Genomic DNA, 15,791 nt, shown 5'->3' on the forward strand with positions numbered 1-15,791 from the left:
CTCTCCCTCAGGCCCCCGACTTGCACAGGGTATGTTTGTCTGAGCCCTTCCACATGGCCCCCATCCATCACTGCTCCGCACCCGTGCCCTTACATGGGCAAGGCAGGGGGAGCACAGCTCTGGCCCAGAGGAAATCCTCTATTCCCTTAAATGACAGCTCCCTGTGTAAACATTTACCCAGATTTCCCATGATGTAGAGAAGCAAAATTTAGGTTCTTCGTGCCCTCTGAGTGCCAGAAACACATAGTTGTTCTCCAAGCATACTTTTAGGTGCTGTTGCTGTTAACTCCTTTCTTCCTGACAGCGAGGGGCTTTGGGGACACTCACCCACTTGTGAAGGATGGGGGGAAAGCACAAAGACATCTACACACACACCTGGGGTGAGCTAGAAGACAGAATTTCTCTCCACCTGTCTTAAACCATCCCTAGATTTGCAGTGAGGGGACAACAGAAACATCACTTATCTCAGAGGAGCCAGCACTTCCAAAGTCCCTTTGAAGACAAACCGTCAGCAGAAGGCACAGTGCATTCCATACACAGCAGAGCTGCAGCTGCACCAGGTTGGAGCCGGGGGCTGGAGCAGCCCTGTGGGCAGTGTGCTGGGTGCTGGGCAGGCACGAGATGGAATGTGATGGCAATGCAACCTCCACAGAGCCAGAGGGGGTTACAAACACAATGAGCTGAGTAATTGTAATTAAAACCTAGGCTGCTCCATACATATTGGAAAAGACAGAGGAGAAGACCTTTGGACAAGTGATGTGTTGTTGTGTGTTAGATGAGGATAAATTACACCGAGCGGTACTGTAGGATAAATAAAAAGGAGCAATAGCTGCAGTCTGAGCTTGTTTTCCTTCACTGTTACAGTCCCAGCCCCACACCAGCTGCATCCCCAGCCCAAACCTGTTCACACATCTGTGCTCCATTACCTCATCAGGGACAGAGGGTCTGAAACACAGGTGCGCAATGAGCAAAGTGGTTCCAGGGGAGCACTACAGCTCCACTGCCACCCTGGAACACCCACAACCCCTAGACAGGGGGACGGGCAGACAGACAGACAGCATTTGCACTTATGGGTGGTCCTGTCCCAGTCCCTGAGGCACTGCAGCCCCTCCTTTGAGTGTCCTCTGGCAGAGGACAGCAGGGGGTGGTGATGGGGGTTTTAACTACAGGAACCAATGTTCAACGACTGCACGTTACCTGGCCAGCAGCAACGCCCTGAAAGTGATAAAGTTCATCGGCTACGCTGCTCCTTATCTTTCTATCTAGTCTCTTAGGAACAAGAGGCAGTGGCCCTAAATCACTGTGAGATGTCGACATAAAAAAACCCAACACCGCAGCTGTCCAGCTCGGCACAAACCCGAGTCCAGATCTGCCAACAGTGAACTGATGCACCCACTTCATTTGCTCTGTTAATGTCTGATGAGCACGACAGCCAATAAATGCAATCAGAGGAATGATCGCCTTACGGAGCTGTCGGGAAAAGCCGGGGTTCTCCGACAGCAACGCATCCCCTGTTAGATGGGAGCTGGGCACTGCAAAGACGGCATCGTCTGCTTTGACCCTACGGAGCAGCTCTGCCCGCAGCCCTTCCCGTGCCCCAACCATCGTAACTTCGGCACAGAACCCACCCAACGTAGAGCCCGGGCTGGGATATGCCGCGCCTGGCAGCGGGCGAGCTTCTCCCGTGCGTGTATCGTGCGGTCCTCGGGGCTCACGACCGCTTCAGTGCTCCGCCACCCGCCGGGATGCTCGGGGACCGAATTCCCCGCAGAAACTTTGTGCCGCGGAAAGGGACGAGGTTCCTCGGTGCACCGGGGATCCCGATGCGGCCGCCCCGGTTCTTCCTTTCCCCTTCCCTTCCCTTCCCCTCCGGCGGTGTCCGATGTCCCCCTCCTCCCCGGTTCCACAGCCGTACCTGTGGGCGCTGCCATCGTCGTAGACGAAGGTGCGGTTGGTGTAACACTCGGCGCAGACGGCGGCCCCGCCGCCCGCCCTGCCTTCCGTCGGCGCCGCGGGTTTGTAGATCCCCTGCAGGCTCCGCTCCTCGCCCGAGAACGGCATCAGCGCAGCGGCGCGGGCGCCCGGAGGGGCGAAGCTGAGCAGAGCATCGGCGCCCCGAGCTGCCGGAGCCTCCGGCCGGGCGCTGCCCCCGGCGGGCGCGGGCACGGGCGGCGGCGCGCTCCCGTTGCCGGTGCCGCTCCCGGTGGCGGCCGCCCATCACGGCGCGCCCCGCAGCAGCCCGAGGGTCGGCCGGGCGCTCCGCATGCCGGGAGGGGCGGCGGCAGCAACAGGTGCCGGGAAGTTGGGAGGCGGAACGGGGGCGGGAGCGCTGTGCCCTCAATGCACACCGCCACGGCTCGGCTCGGCTCGGCTCGGCTCGGCTCGGCTCCCCTCCTGCTGTGCTTCCCGCCGGGGGATGCTGTGGCACGGCTCGGTGCGGGGCGGGGGTCGCCACGGCGCTGCTCCCTCTGCCGGTGCACTCTGCGATCCCGGCACGGCCGCTGCACCGCGCTGCCACCTGCCGGCCGCCCCTCCGCCTCCCCCCCGGTGCGAGGGGTGGGTTTCTGTTTGTTTTATTTTGGATAGGGCCGCGTCAATATTTGTGCCGGGCGTCGGGCCCGGGCCGTGCTGCGCGGCCGGCACTGATCTCCCAGGGGGTCCCGCTGCCGTAACACCGCCCTGCCTGGGCTGGGAGCGGCCGCTGCCCTCGGGAAAGGGGTAACGGAGCGGCCCCCGGAGCGCGATGCCCCGCGCGGTGCCACCGCGATGCCGCAGCTCCGCTCCCTCCCCAAACGCTCCCCGGGTTTATGCCTCTTCCCGTGAGCAGACTTTGCGTTTCTCTCGCAGCATCCCTTCCTCCTCCTCCCTCTCCATATGGGCTCTCCTACACTCGGAGTCGTTTGAGAGAAAAGCAGCCCGTGCCGCCTGTGCCATCCATCCACGTGACGCTTCCTGACCCAACGTGCTTTTAAGAAGGAGAAGTTATTCTTCATTCACTAATTGCCTCCCATTAGCGGGTGCAAAATGTTAATGCGCAGCTCGGTGAGGAGAGGGGGCGGCGGCGCAGCAGCGCGGTGACACGCGGGGTGAACGCAGGCTGGGGGAGGAATTACTTAAAATTACGGTGGGGATGGCAAGGAAAAAGAAGGGAAGAATGAAAGAGAAAGAGCCAGAAGGGGAAAGAATCCCCACGCGCAGGGATGTGAGCTGGGAGCGTGCGACTGCACTACACAGAGAGGGTCAAATAGAGCCTTATAGGGCTGGAGTGCCAATGGGACAATGTGGGCACCCTTTGCCTTCAGCCTGAAGGTTGCCCGTCATGCAGACATCTCAATGACAGCTGGCACGACGTCCCACACAGTGTCTGTGCCAAAGCTCTGCCAGCTGCTCCCCCCTCCCAATGCTCCCTGCCCCTTCCCAGCCCACAGCAGGGTTTCCATCCTGCATTTTCTCCCCGTGAGAGCTGGGTGCCCTCCCTCCCAGCACTGACACTGCCCAGAGGTGCTGCCCTTCCCCTCCTCCAGCACTTTGCTAACGTTAATCTGAATGTTCACTTCTATTTGGAGAGCCATTCCGGCTCCAGCCAGCGATGCTCCATGCATCTTCCCAGCAGCTGCTGTTAAATGCAACCTTGAGTCATCGTGGGGCTGCAGCGCTCGGCCCTGCGCAGTCTCACTGTGGTAGCCCAGGGGCACAGCCCGGGGTGGGGGGCAGCTCGGGATCTTTGTGTCTGGAGGAGCAGTAAATACATCTGTGGGAGGCGATGGCGTGGATGAGTCAGAGGCAGAGAGAGAAAGTCATTTGGTGAGGAACAAAGGAGTGAAGTCCAGCACACCTTCAGTGCTCCAGAGCCAAGCAAGGTCTGTTGCTGTGCTGAGCTCTCCTATAACCCCAGCTCAACATCTTGCAACAGTGAATGCTCTCTCCATTCAGCAGGTATTCTGCGTTTCTGATGCTGAACGTAGCCCTGAGAGAACACACAGAGGGTTAGAGCTGTCTGAGGGAAACACAGCAGGAGATGGTTGTCAAAGCTGTCACTGAACTCAAGAAGCAATAATCAAACACACACAGAGAGAAAGACAGAGCTCTGTAATTCCAAGCCTGATGTATGCAAAGAATGAATGCTGGGAACTTGGCTACAAAACGTATTTTCAGTGTAGTCAACTGAGCCATGAAACAGGAGAAAGATGCCCTTATTGGGGTGCAGAGGGGCTGAGCTATTTGTCAGCTCTCCGCTTTGCTGGCTTGTTTGTAAGTGTTCTACCTTCATTTAACATCCTGAGGAACATTAAGTATGAAAACCCAAACGAGATAAGTACTATTAAGCTCTATAAAACCACCCCCCCAACACCTCCCCAGCTTTGCGGAGAATTCAGGGTGAAGAACTTCTTGCAGGAGCTGAATCATAACTGTCAGCAAAAGCACCGCTATTAGGTGACTAAGACCAAAACCATTGTCTTCCTCTATTTACCACAACCGACGCTGTTATTAAAACCCAGAGGAGCCCCTGTGCAGACCCTCCTGCTCTCTGCACACAGGGAGGTGCCCAGACCTGAGTTCAGCCCCTCGAGGACATGAAGTTTCCCCTATTGAACCTCATGAGGAGTGAGGTTTCTCAGCACAGATAAAACGCATCGGTTGAGCCATCAGGAGCAGCTTTGGTTGGAAAACAGAAATCTGCATATATTTGGGGTGTACACGTGGCTGTTTGATTCTAGCCCTGCCACAACAACGCTGAGCAGAAGGAAAGGCTCCAGCACTGCAGGCACCACGCTGTGTGTAATTGCAGCGGGGTGATGCACACGTGGGGCTTATTATTGTTTTGAAAAAGCACAATTGGGAGAGCCAATATTTATAATGGAAGCAGTTTCAAATACCGATGTTTATTTGCTTATTAAATAGTTTAGCTGGAGACAGAGCAACTTCAAAGGAGGATTTTTTTCTCCTCAGAATGGGAATCTGGGGCTGTAGTGCTGTATTATTATACACGAAAAATATTCCCTCATCAGCTTTTTATGCTAGAGAACACACTTCAGTGACACTCCCCATGCAGACAGCTTGCCAAGCTTCAAAGCACAGCTCTGTGAGGACTGCAGGGACACAACCCTGCTCTGGTTAAGGCTGGAGCCCAGCAGGCAGCCCAGAAAGGAGATCTGGGTGATCCCAATGCTCACAGCAGGGCATTCCTCCTGCCACCACTGCATCAGCTGCCCAAGGAGAAGGCAGGACTCCCTGCCCCCATGGCTCCACACTGTGGTTTGGGGCACTGTGGGGATGAACCCCAGGTACCACCGCCACCAAAGCACCAACACGTACAGTCCTTTAGAACTGCAGGTGAAGTGGGGTGGTGGGCAGAGTTAGCACAGCTGCATGACACCAAAATGCCCCCAGGGCAGCTGCACTCTATCATTCCCCCAAGACCCCGGAGGCATCACGCAAACCCCTTCTGAGTGTCAACAAAGAGTTGAGGGAAATGCTAGAACTTGGCTTTGTGTTTGGTGCAGCTGCAACATAATCAGCCTCGGGATCATCTTTCCTCCCCACAGCAGGAGAAGTGAAGCTGTGCGTGGGTACGGGGCAGTAACCCAACCCTGCAGCCCCAGATAGGCGCTGCCGCCCGAGGGGACGCTGCTCTGGGAGCTGCTGCCCACAGCCATGCAGGTAAGTGCTGAGGTGTGGGCTGCAAGGGTTGTCCCACCAGCTCAGGGCTGGCACTGGGCAGGGAGCAGCTGGGCCAGCAGCATAAGGAGCAGGAGGGGTGGGGAGCAGACCTGGGCTGAGGTGGGCCTTGGTTCTGAGTGATACAGTCCTATTCTATGGGGTAACAGTTCCCCTTTCTCCCTCTTACCCCATCTCCCAGTCCTGTCAGATCAAGTACCAAGGCTATCCCCTGAGGATGAAAACTGACCTATAAGGTCATTAATATCTCGTGCCTTCAATAACAAGCTAAAATAAGAAGAAAGTGTTCAAATATTCAGTTACTCCTCAGCATTTCCACAGGTGGATGCACAGAGATTAGACATTTAACCTACAGCACAATCATGTCCATTTCACCTTAAGCTCTCTCTGCATCGCAAGGTTTGCAGGAAGTAAAAAGCTGTAGACTTAATAGACGTATGCATCTACAAGCCACACTTCCATTTTACCTGAATGTAACATCAAATGTACTCTGAATGTGCTATGAAATACAATCCTCAGCACCCAGGTGTGTTTCTTTCCCAGCTGTGCAGACTCCGGACCCACCAGTGGTGCTTTGTTTTGTTCAACGTCCTGCTGTTCCACATGCTGCTTTTTGGGGCAGACTTACTGGAGGAATACTTCCTGCGGTCATTACCTCTCTCCTACAGCGATGCAAAGACCCTGGAGATCAGGGAGCGGGCCAGGAAGCTGGACATGGCCCCGCTGAAGGCCAACCTCTCTAGGTCTTACATTGTCAGCAGCGCAGCAACATGCTCTGATCAAGAGATATTTCTGCTTGTTCTCGTCTGCAGCAGCCCAGGAAACAGGACGAGGCGCAATGCCATCAGGCAGACGTGGGGCAATGTGACAGACACCGCGGGTTACGCTGTCCTCACCTTGTTTGCTTTAGGAAGGCCAGCTTCGGCAGAAGCCCAGCTGGAGATTGATGAAGAGTCCCAGAAGCACAGAGATATCATTGAGGGCAGTTTCATCGATTCTCCTGCGACTCAGACGCAGAAGATGATGATGATGGTGGAGTGGGTGGTGACTTTCTGTCCTCATGCAAGGTATACTCTTAAGACAGATGAAGATATGTTTGTCGGCATTCCCAGCCTGGCTGGATACTTGCTCAGCTTAACTCAACTAGAGGATGTCTACAGTGGGAGGGTCATCCACCAGGGGGTGCCTGACAGAGACCCCCAGAGCCCCGGCTTCGTGCCCATCCATCAATACCCAGAAGAGTTTTACCCTGATTACTGTGACAGGAGAGCTTTCGTCATGTCGCAGGACGTCGTGCGCAAGGTGTACGTGGCTGCCCAGGAGGTGCCAACTTCAGTGCCTGCTGATGTCTTCATTGGGATCTGTGCTAAGAAAGCTGGCATCACTCCCATTCACAGCTCTCGCTTTTCTGGGGAAAAGCACATCAGCTACAATCGATGCTGCTATAAATTCATTTTTACCTCTTCCAGCATGAAAGAGGATGAGCTATTTAAGGACTGGAAAGAAACAAGTGATGGGAAAGACTGCTCGCTACTGGAAACGTACTACAGCCTGGTGTCCTGCAGGGTTCTGACCTATATTGATACGTTCAAACAGTTTAACTTGGACAGAATAAAAAATGAGGCTTTCCATTTCTCTGATTAAAATAGAACTTCTGGGAAGGGAGGCTGCATTGCCTTCCACCACTTCTGTCTCACCTTGTACATGTCAGCAGTCTCCCCCCCCAAGTTAGCTCTCTTCCCTTCAACAGCAAATGAATCATTAATGCTATCATGTTGCAGTAGCAAAAGCATTGGATGTATTCTAGCTGCATGCCCTCCTACGTGTGTGTGTGGAACAAGTAAAACGAGTACAAAGAAACATGGTGTGCATCCAGTGTTTTCCTTTGTACACAAAGATACACCACCAGCAACATGTAAACCATTTGGCTATAAGAGAACATACTGGTTTGTACTGAACAGATGTGGATAACAAGGGGTAAGATCTGAGCTCAGAGCAAAATGAAGTGCATGTGCATACAAATACCCCTTGTTTGGCACCTCTGTGTATTTCAATATACTGTACTTGGCATACGAACCATGCAAAACAGATGTTAGAGACACAGAGAGCAGCCTTCATAAGCAACAGCTGAAGATGCACATAGAAGTGATTTATGAATTGCAGAAAAGGCTTAGATTGATTTCCTTTACCTCATATAGAACTACCAGCACAAGAATACTACCGACTGGAATAACCAAGCTCAACCCCAACACAAGTGCAAAGTGTGACATTCTTTGCCTTTTTTGTGTTTTTTTTTCCATACTTGGAGGTTCATGCAGCTCCTGTGCTCTCTCAGCTCACAAATGAGTCAGTAATACCGTGTTTCCCACCAGGTGTTTATTATGCACACCAGGATGAAGGTGTGAGAAGTAGCATAATGTTGGACGATCATTTTTTGTACATATCTGATCATAAGTAACAAAGCAGATCACCTGTATTCAGATAGTTTATTAGACATTAACAGATTCTCCCCAGCGATTCCGCTTCTCTGAGCCCATTCAGTTCCCTGCCAACAATGTTCTCCTGCCAGCAATGTTCTGGCAGGCAATTCTAACATCTCTGCTGCAGCCCAAATGTACTACGAGCAATAGAAGAGTTACTGGTGGATCATCCCACTTTGCTTGGCAGAGTGAGGACACCAGGCAAGTGCTTTCCACAGATGCACAGCTGACTTCACACACTGAAATGAGCCCCAGAACAGTAATTTCATGTGCTACTGTGCTCCCTACACCTTGCCTTCAGATTTATGACCCCAACAAATCTAAGACAGACCTTCAGTGTAAAGCACACTGTGATCTTCGTTTATGGACCAACACATCAGCTGATCCACCTTCTGTCACCCCTGATCTTGTATCTCATCTCACCCATCGTCTTCAGAGGAAGATGAAGCTTCAAGAAGCGCTACATTTATATTCTAATTCAATTAATGCATTTAAACATAAACACTTCGTGTTCTTTACTCCCTTTATTCCAACTCAGGCAAATAAAATGGGTGCTTTTTTTTAAATAACACCTGCGTTAAAACATTAATCCTCAATAAAACACAGTGTAAACAGCTTAAGATTTGGTTCTGAAGTAGACTTGTAGCTGGTGCTCCTTTTCAGCAAGCAAACCAAGCTGCCAAAGCCACAGTTAATGAGACAAAGCTCCCAGTTTGGTTTTATACACAAACAATCCTTAAATCAGCTTCCTTCTGTTTAAGTGTTTGTATCTGTGATCCTCAGTATAAAATGTAAACAATACTCAGGACTTATTCAAACATGACTTACATTCAGCAACTTGATCAGAGAAGAGAATCCAGTCTGCACTCCCTCATGTGGGCAGAATGTTACCAGTTTGTTCTTAACAAGTTTCTGACAGAATATTCTCTATGCAATTGGCAGATATAAAAAAAATATATAAATATTTTTTCTTAAAAAAAAAAGAGAAACCATGGCAGCATCTGAGGTTACAAAATCTCAACATTTTTTGGCTTTTGTTTTTAATGGTATTGTGATCTACTGAGAAAACATGATAGGAACTCAAAACTCAGAACAGTTTAAGTAAACACTGACAGCTTCTGCAAAATAAGACACAGTCAGCAGTTAGCAGAACTCTTACTGTACTTGTCTCAGGACACGGGAAAATTCTGCCATGAGATTCCATGAAAAATTACATTGTGCCCTATAAGTATTGATTTGTTCTCATGACCCTCATTTCAAACACAAAGTGCCTCATGTTCCTTTAAAGAGACGCTCACACGGCTCCTGTGTGGGGAATCTCTTACATCTTAACACCTATCTCAGTAATGTGGTTTGTAAGAAGGGGAATCGAGACATCAGTGAGATTATTCTGCTCCTTCCACAGCTGTAGTAGAAACTGCTTTAACATAATAAGGGCCTTCATTCAAATAAGCCCTAAGCCTCAAGTAATACTGATTCCCAAAGATTTCTGCAATTGTTTTAGAGTTTACAAGGGCTTTCACCAGTTCATACTTGGCGTCCTTTGAAGCTTTGTCAGGTTCCACAGATCTGTCTACAATGTATTCCACAAACCCTGGACTGTTGAGCATCAGCTTCTGAGCCCAAGCTTGATTTGCAATAGCCTAAACGTGAAGACAAAAAGAGAAGGAAAATTCATGTTACTTTTTAAAAACACCCCAAAAATCAGTCACACAGCAGAGAGAACAGAAAAACTTACGTGGGATATTAATTCTACACAGTATTTACACAACTACCATCTAAACAACAGTATTTATTACTAGAAACCAAGTACAGTTCAGTGCTTCCCTAACGTTTTAAGTGAATTATCAAAGCAGTGACCTACTGTACAGGATTTCAAGGAGAAAAACCTTTGAATTAAAGTTTCTAAGAAAAGCACTGCAGACGTGACCTATTTGCTATACTTTTTAAATGGTGAATGCAATTGAGGCACACTGGAAAAGCCATTTTTGACTGCTTCAGGGCTTCACATAAAATACCACCATCTGTGACTTCCACTGAAAAACATGAGACTGTATGGCAATACAATTAATGATCTGATCTTTAATAAAGGAAAGAAACTTACAGTGAACACCCTTAAAGCTCCACAGTGCAGATCAGGGAACGGCTGAGTACTGATGCTCCTGAAGAGCTCCAGTGGTTGGCTGGACAAGGATGTGAACCATGACTCAGTCATTCTTAGAAGGTCTTCTGTCTGCTGCTCTGGCTGCACATAGCACAGTAAGGTACACATATGAAAGGACAGAGTTACAAATAGATCTTCACACAAACAAATACCCACCAGTCGACCAGAAAACCAGCCCAACAAATAAACTTACAGGCAAGTAGAGAAGAGATGAAACAGCATCCAAGCATCGAAGCCGCAGCTCAGTGGGCGCATTCTTTGCCTGGTGCCCTATTTTGTTTAACAGATTCTGAAACCTGCTTCCTTTGAAAGTAAGAAAACAGTGCCCTGAGTAATTCAGGCAGACCTTAGCAAAAGTACAATGTTACTAATCAGTTACATTATACAACACCCTCCTACCACTAATGTAGTATATAAAGCCTGAGAAAGGAGACTCTGATCCACTGTAACAAAAACAGCATAAGGTTCTTGTTGCTTCATACAGACCTAGGATGGATGAATTCAAAGCTTTTCTGTCCTTTCTGTAGACGATCCAGAGATTTCCAAAAGCAAAGTTACTTGTCCCAGCTAACTGAACCATCTTGGGAAGCTAAGACCCTACTACATTTGTGCTTAGAAATCTCCAATTGTCTACAATGCTACAATAGTTATCTGCTCATGCTTATTTTTCATTCAAGTCCTTCACTTTGGACTAGCAGCAAAAGGAAAAGCAAGCAAACAAACAAAAACCAGAACCTACTGCCAACCATTGGAACCATTTTATATTAAGCAAAAAATTGCAGCCTTCGAGAAAAAAAAAGTGACAGTGCATGACAGTTCATATTTTTCTCACCCTGCTGGGAAGGCCACAAGATAAGGAGAAACAAAGGAATCTAAAATTACAGGCCTACTGACAGTTTGTATATTGCAGCTCACTAGAGAAGAGTGAATCAAATAACGTCTGTGACACCAGAATTCTATCTGGGAGGCATTTTGCTCTGCCATGCCTGACAAGGCAATTAAAAAAATCACCTTATCTGCTATAATGCAGCTACTTGAAGAGACAACCTTGATTGCTGAATATGTTTTTCAACTCATTACTCTATTACATTATTATCAGTACGCTTTTTAACACTGTAATACACTGAGAAAATTTCATTAAAGAGAAAGATGATACTAACTTGCTTTCTGTAAAACCTGCTTGCCTTCCACACTTGATCCCAGGATTCCTAGCGTGTCCACAGCTACTCCAATCATGGTTGGATCGTGACTTTCAGCCATTTCAAAGACTTTTTCCATAAAGATAGGATATCGCTCACAGATCTGCTGTGGGCTGTCTACAACAGCCAGGTTTCCAAAGAATTTAATAAATCCTAATAGAAGATAACAAGAAACAAGCCTTCAGAGTAGAGTAGCAACAATTCATGTCAAAATAAAAGTAAGACCACTTCACCATCAAACTGGGGTTATTACATGAGAACACTGTTTGTGAGAGGCATCAGAGAGAGCACAGAACTAAGGAACAAGCAAATATTGAGGAAGCATCAGACTATATTATAAAGCACCACAACTTGGACTGTCCTTTCACAGTCCTGGTGGGCACAAGTATGTATGAGATGCCGCATTCATTTTTTAACAGCTGCTTAATTCATGATCAAACTTCTCTCTTAAGTTCTTAAAATAATGCATAAACTTCAAATGTATACTGCAGTCCCCCCCCCCCCAGTCTCACCTTTGCTACCCACTTCTAAATAATTTAAGCCTGTTCTTCACTTGTGCACATTCAATCTGAATTCTAATACCCAAAACATTTAAGGGCTTTCGAAACAGCTTGGTAGTCTTCTCAGTTTAATACATAACACTTGCAAGGGGCAACCATAGGAAATAAGAAATGCATGATGTAACCTGGTAAGTAGAAGCCTGAGAAAGGATCAGACTCTGCACCAATGATGATGTTAGAAATTTTATCAATAATTCCTTGCTGAGCAAGATACTGACGTCCATGGGGAGTATGTGCCAGTGAGGTCACCATCTCTATGCACGTAGCTCTGTAACAGACAAAGTTCATTGGGTCTGTTTAAAGAGAATTATTTTAATATCAAGTACCACTGTTTTAGAAGTCTGTGAAATCTCAGGATCGTTATAACATACCTGACCAGAACATCATCTCCAGTCAACTCTCCAATTAGGTCTGATATTAATCCACTGTTTGCACAGTAATTAAGTGAATCTGCTGACACTGAAGAAATCTCAACGATTAGCTAAATAAAAACACAGGAGAAAGAAGTTATACAAATGTTGTGATGTCAGCAACTCATAGTAATGGCCAAATACATCTTACAACACAGACTAACCCATTATATATTAGGTATAGTTTTATCTTTTCATAATTAGTCAAAATGCTTGCCTGAAACAGACTCATACAGAGTTGCAAGTTGACAGCACATGCATCTGACTTCTATTCATACTGTCTTTTCTTTAAAAGATGAACTGCTATTCCCATTAAACTCTAAATGGCTAAACTGCATTACTCCTCCTTTGTCATGCATATCCAAACTGACACACTACTCAGCATCACCATCTCTTCCCCACACCTGAGTTTTCAACAGCTCTGCACAGCAGTGCTGTACTCCTCCTGCTCCCTTCTCACCTTGCAAAACAGACATGAAGAAAACTCACATAATAATAAGGACATCATTGATCCCATTCCTACCTCATACACTCGGTACCGAACAACATCATTTGTTGCCATGACATTTTTCAAGTCACTTAACAAGCTGCTCACAAACAAGGCCTCTAAGCCATCTTGCGTTTGGGCTATTCTTGAGAGAGATTTGATGGCCTGTAAACAAAAACAGTTGCTTGCTATAATAACACAAAGGGAAGAAAATCCAGGATGGCTTGATTTAGTCTCAGTATTCTTTACTAACATGTTAAATCATGCTATTTGTCTACAATTGTAGCTCTCATTCACATTTCTATGAGAATCATCCTACTGCTGACAAGGGCTAGTATTAATTACTGTGATCCAAATCTCTGGCATCAAATGTGGGCTTCTAAGTTCACTCACACACCAATAGCTACTGGAAGAAAACGGTTCTGGATAAACGTTTTTAATCACATCTAAGTAACTTCTGAGCTTAAGTCACTTACATGATTATAATGTCTTCAAGGCAGCGTGAGCTCTTTTTTCATTAAGAAGGAGCAAAAGCTGCCATTTCAAAAGTAGAAAATGCATTCTGTGCAGCATCTACATCCATTTGTACAGGAAGAAGAAAGCAACACTTACCTCTTTAGCCACTGCTATTTTCTCACCACCAATGCAATTTATTATCTGCCGTAGTAGTTCTGGACTGTTGAGAATTTCTCTGACAGCATCTGAATTTTCAACAATCCTCCCAACCTATGGGTATAATTAAATTAAGTAAGACCAAAACAGCCTTTTTTATCCTAAGAATAAAGGTTGAGTGAACTGGGTTTCTTTATCTTGGAGAAGGTTCTGGGAAGATCTCATTGTAGCCTTCCAGTACTTGAAGGGAGCATATAAACAGGAGGGATAATGGCTGTTTAGAAGTGTGGACAGTGATAGAAGAAGGGGGAATGGTTTTAAACTGAGACAGGAGAGGTTTAGGTTGGATCTTAGGAGGAAGTTTTTCACCCAGAGGGTGGTGATGCACTGGAACAGGTTGCCCAAGGAAGCTGTGGATGCCCCATCCCTGCAGGCATTCAAGGCCAGGCTGGATGTGGCTCTGGGCAGCCTGGGCTGCTGGTTGACGACCCTGGCCATGGCAAGGGGGTTGAAACTAGATGAGCACTGCGGTCCTTTGTAACCCAGGCCATTCTACAATTCATTTTATGAGGTTTTTTTCCCCCAACAAGGACTGAATCAGACACCCAGACAAAGGGAATCACCATTTCTGGAGGCACTCAGAAGTGCGCAGGCCAGCACCCCAAGCAGCCTGTTGTAAGCTGGCCCTGCTTATAGCTGAGATTTGGCCTGTGATGACCAGAGCTCCATCCCAAACCACAAAATCATAGAATGGCTGAGGTGGGAAGTGACCTGAGCAATACAAACTTGCTGCGCTTTGTTCTATGGCACCTGCTGTCAGTGCTGGCTTAGAATGCTCTGCTCAGAACAGTCCAAAATAAACAGAAGATTCAGTTACAAGTGTTATCCGTCCAAACAGAGCTTTATATGTTATGGTCAGCAGACATGTCGTGAAGCTCATATACTGACGCAGTGGATAGTAAGTACAGGAGCAAAGCACCCCAACAGGTTGAGCAGCACAGCCCAATGCAGAGCTCAATTCGGGATCACGCCCGTACCTGGGATATGGAGAGGATCTTCACGGAGTCGTCCGGGTGGAAAAGCCCCTTCCGCAGCTCCTCGCGGAGGTTCTGGATCACATAGAGCGGGTCCAGGGCCTGCAGGACCCTCTCCAGGACGGCAACGCAGGCAGACAGCTGCTCCCTGCACGGACAGAGAGAAACTCTTCAGCGGAACCCGCACCTCGCCGAGGGGTCGGGGCTGGGAGCAGAAAGAGGCTCCGGAGCAACCGCGACCGGCGGGGGGACGGCCGGGCCGGGGTGGCCGGGCCGGGGTGACCGCTCACCGCTCACTGGCGCTGAGGAGGGTGAAGAGAGCTGCCAGGTGCTCATCGCTGAGGCGGGCGCGCAGGGCAGCGGGCGGCACGGCCTGCACAGCGAGCCGCAGGGCACGCAGCTCTTCCAGCGGAGCCTCACGCCGCGCCGCACGCTCCAGCAGCTCCACCACCGCCTCCGCCATCTTGGTGCCGCCGCCAAACCCCGCGAGATCCCCACCTCCCCCTAGCAACGCCACCCCGTCGCTAAGGGCCCCTTTCGCGTCCGCAGAGCTGTAAACAAAATGGCGGCTGTGCCCCGCCCCTTGGTGACCTCCGCCACCGCCTCGGGCCCCGATTGGACGAGAGGGCGAGGGGCGGGGCTATGGTGTGGGCGGGGCTAGTGTTGTCCCGCCCCCCCCGGGCGGTGGTGTGGGGGGGTGGTCGGGTGGGGGGGTTGGGGGTGGGGTTATTGAATGGATGAGTTTGGAGGAGGCCTTAAAGGTCATCAAGTGCAACCGCGGCCTAAACATAGTGCCATAAACACAGTGTCATAACCACAGTGCCATCACCACAGTGCCATAACTCTAACAACACTCTGCTAGACTACGGAGCGATTTGCAGCTGTGGGGCGAGTTTGGGGTCTGTGTGGCAATGTGCCGTTTGAGGCCCGTGGCACATCCCAGCATTCACAGCTCTGTGGCGGTTCCTGCCCAAAGCACAAAGCTCCAGAGCCTGAGAAAACACCCAACGGTGGGAAGATGAAGGCAGAAAGAGGGGGGGGGGGGGTCTGTGTGCCAGCCCCGTGCTGGGCAGGCAGGAGGGTGGGCCGGTTAGACTGGATGGGCTTAGCGGGCTTTCCCAACCTCCGTGACCCCGTGCGGGCAGGCAGGCAGGCAGCAGGGCAGA

At 49.2% G+C, this 15,791-nt stretch overlaps 3 protein-coding genes across 8 annotated transcripts in view; 1 reads left to right on the forward strand and 2 right to left on the reverse strand.

Moving 5' to 3' along the window:
- Nucleotides 1–2,181, reverse strand: part of KCNT1 (potassium sodium-activated channel subfamily T member 1) — a 56,974-nt gene extending 54,793 nt beyond the window's left edge. For 3 of the 6 annotated variants that reach the window (XM_072352592.1, XM_072352593.1, XM_072352591.1), the window contains exon 1: nt 1,916–2,169. In XM_072352592.1, the coding sequence (XP_072208693.1) occupies nt 1,916–2,061 (146 nt within the window). In that variant the 5' untranslated portion in view covers nt 2,062–2,169. Of the gene's footprint in view, nt 1–1,915 lie in introns of all 6 variants that reach the window. The other 3 variants (XM_072352596.1, XM_072352590.1, XM_072352599.1) reach the window with 2 other exon arrangements.
- A 3,426-nt stretch (nt 2,182–5,607) lies between these two features.
- B3GALT9 (beta-1,3-galactosyltransferase 9) lies at nt 5,608–7,532 on the forward strand. Its single transcript, XM_072352956.1, has 2 exons — nt 5,608–5,661; nt 6,223–7,532. The coding sequence occupies exons 1-2, from the start codon at nt 5,656–5,658 to the stop codon at nt 7,321–7,323; spliced, it is 1,107 nt and encodes a 368-aa protein (XP_072209057.1). The 5' UTR covers nt 5,608–5,655; the 3' UTR covers nt 7,324–7,532.
- A 502-nt stretch (nt 7,533–8,034) lies between these two features.
- On the reverse strand, nt 8,035–15,166 carry PSMD5 (proteasome 26S subunit, non-ATPase 5). Its single transcript, XM_072352654.1, has 10 exons — nt 14,916–15,166; nt 14,629–14,773; nt 13,592–13,705; nt 13,016–13,144; nt 12,454–12,563; nt 12,208–12,350; nt 11,484–11,675; nt 10,517–10,626; nt 10,264–10,404; nt 8,035–9,802 (listed from the first exon to the last, which is right to left on the reverse strand). The coding sequence occupies exons 1-10, from the start codon at nt 15,086–15,088 to the stop codon at nt 9,545–9,547; spliced, it is 1,515 nt and encodes a 504-aa protein (XP_072208755.1). The 5' UTR covers nt 15,089–15,166; the 3' UTR covers nt 8,035–9,544.
- Between the last annotated feature and the right edge of the window lie 625 nt (nt 15,167–15,791).

Source organism: Excalfactoria chinensis, chromosome 18, assembly GCF_039878825.1.
Source record: "Excalfactoria chinensis isolate bCotChi1 chromosome 18, bCotChi1.hap2, whole genome shotgun sequence".
Taxonomy (NCBI): Eukaryota; Metazoa; Chordata; class Aves; order Galliformes; family Phasianidae; genus Excalfactoria; species Excalfactoria chinensis.

Excerpts from the sequence above, each read along its gene's own strand:
- PSMD5 (XM_072352654.1), bottom strand. The coding sequence starts at position 15,088 with ATGGCGGAGGCGGTGGTGGAGCTGCTGGAGCGTGCGGCGCGGCGTGAG. Across the intron at positions 13,706-14,628 it reads AGATCCTCTCCATATCCCAG|GTTGGGAGGATTGTTGAAAA; the intron begins GTACGGGCGTGA and ends TTATACCCATAG. Across the intron at positions 10,405-10,516 it reads CATCTCTTCTCTACTTGCCT|CCAGAGCAGCAGACAGAAGA; the intron begins GTAAGTTTATTT and ends TGCTATGTGCAG.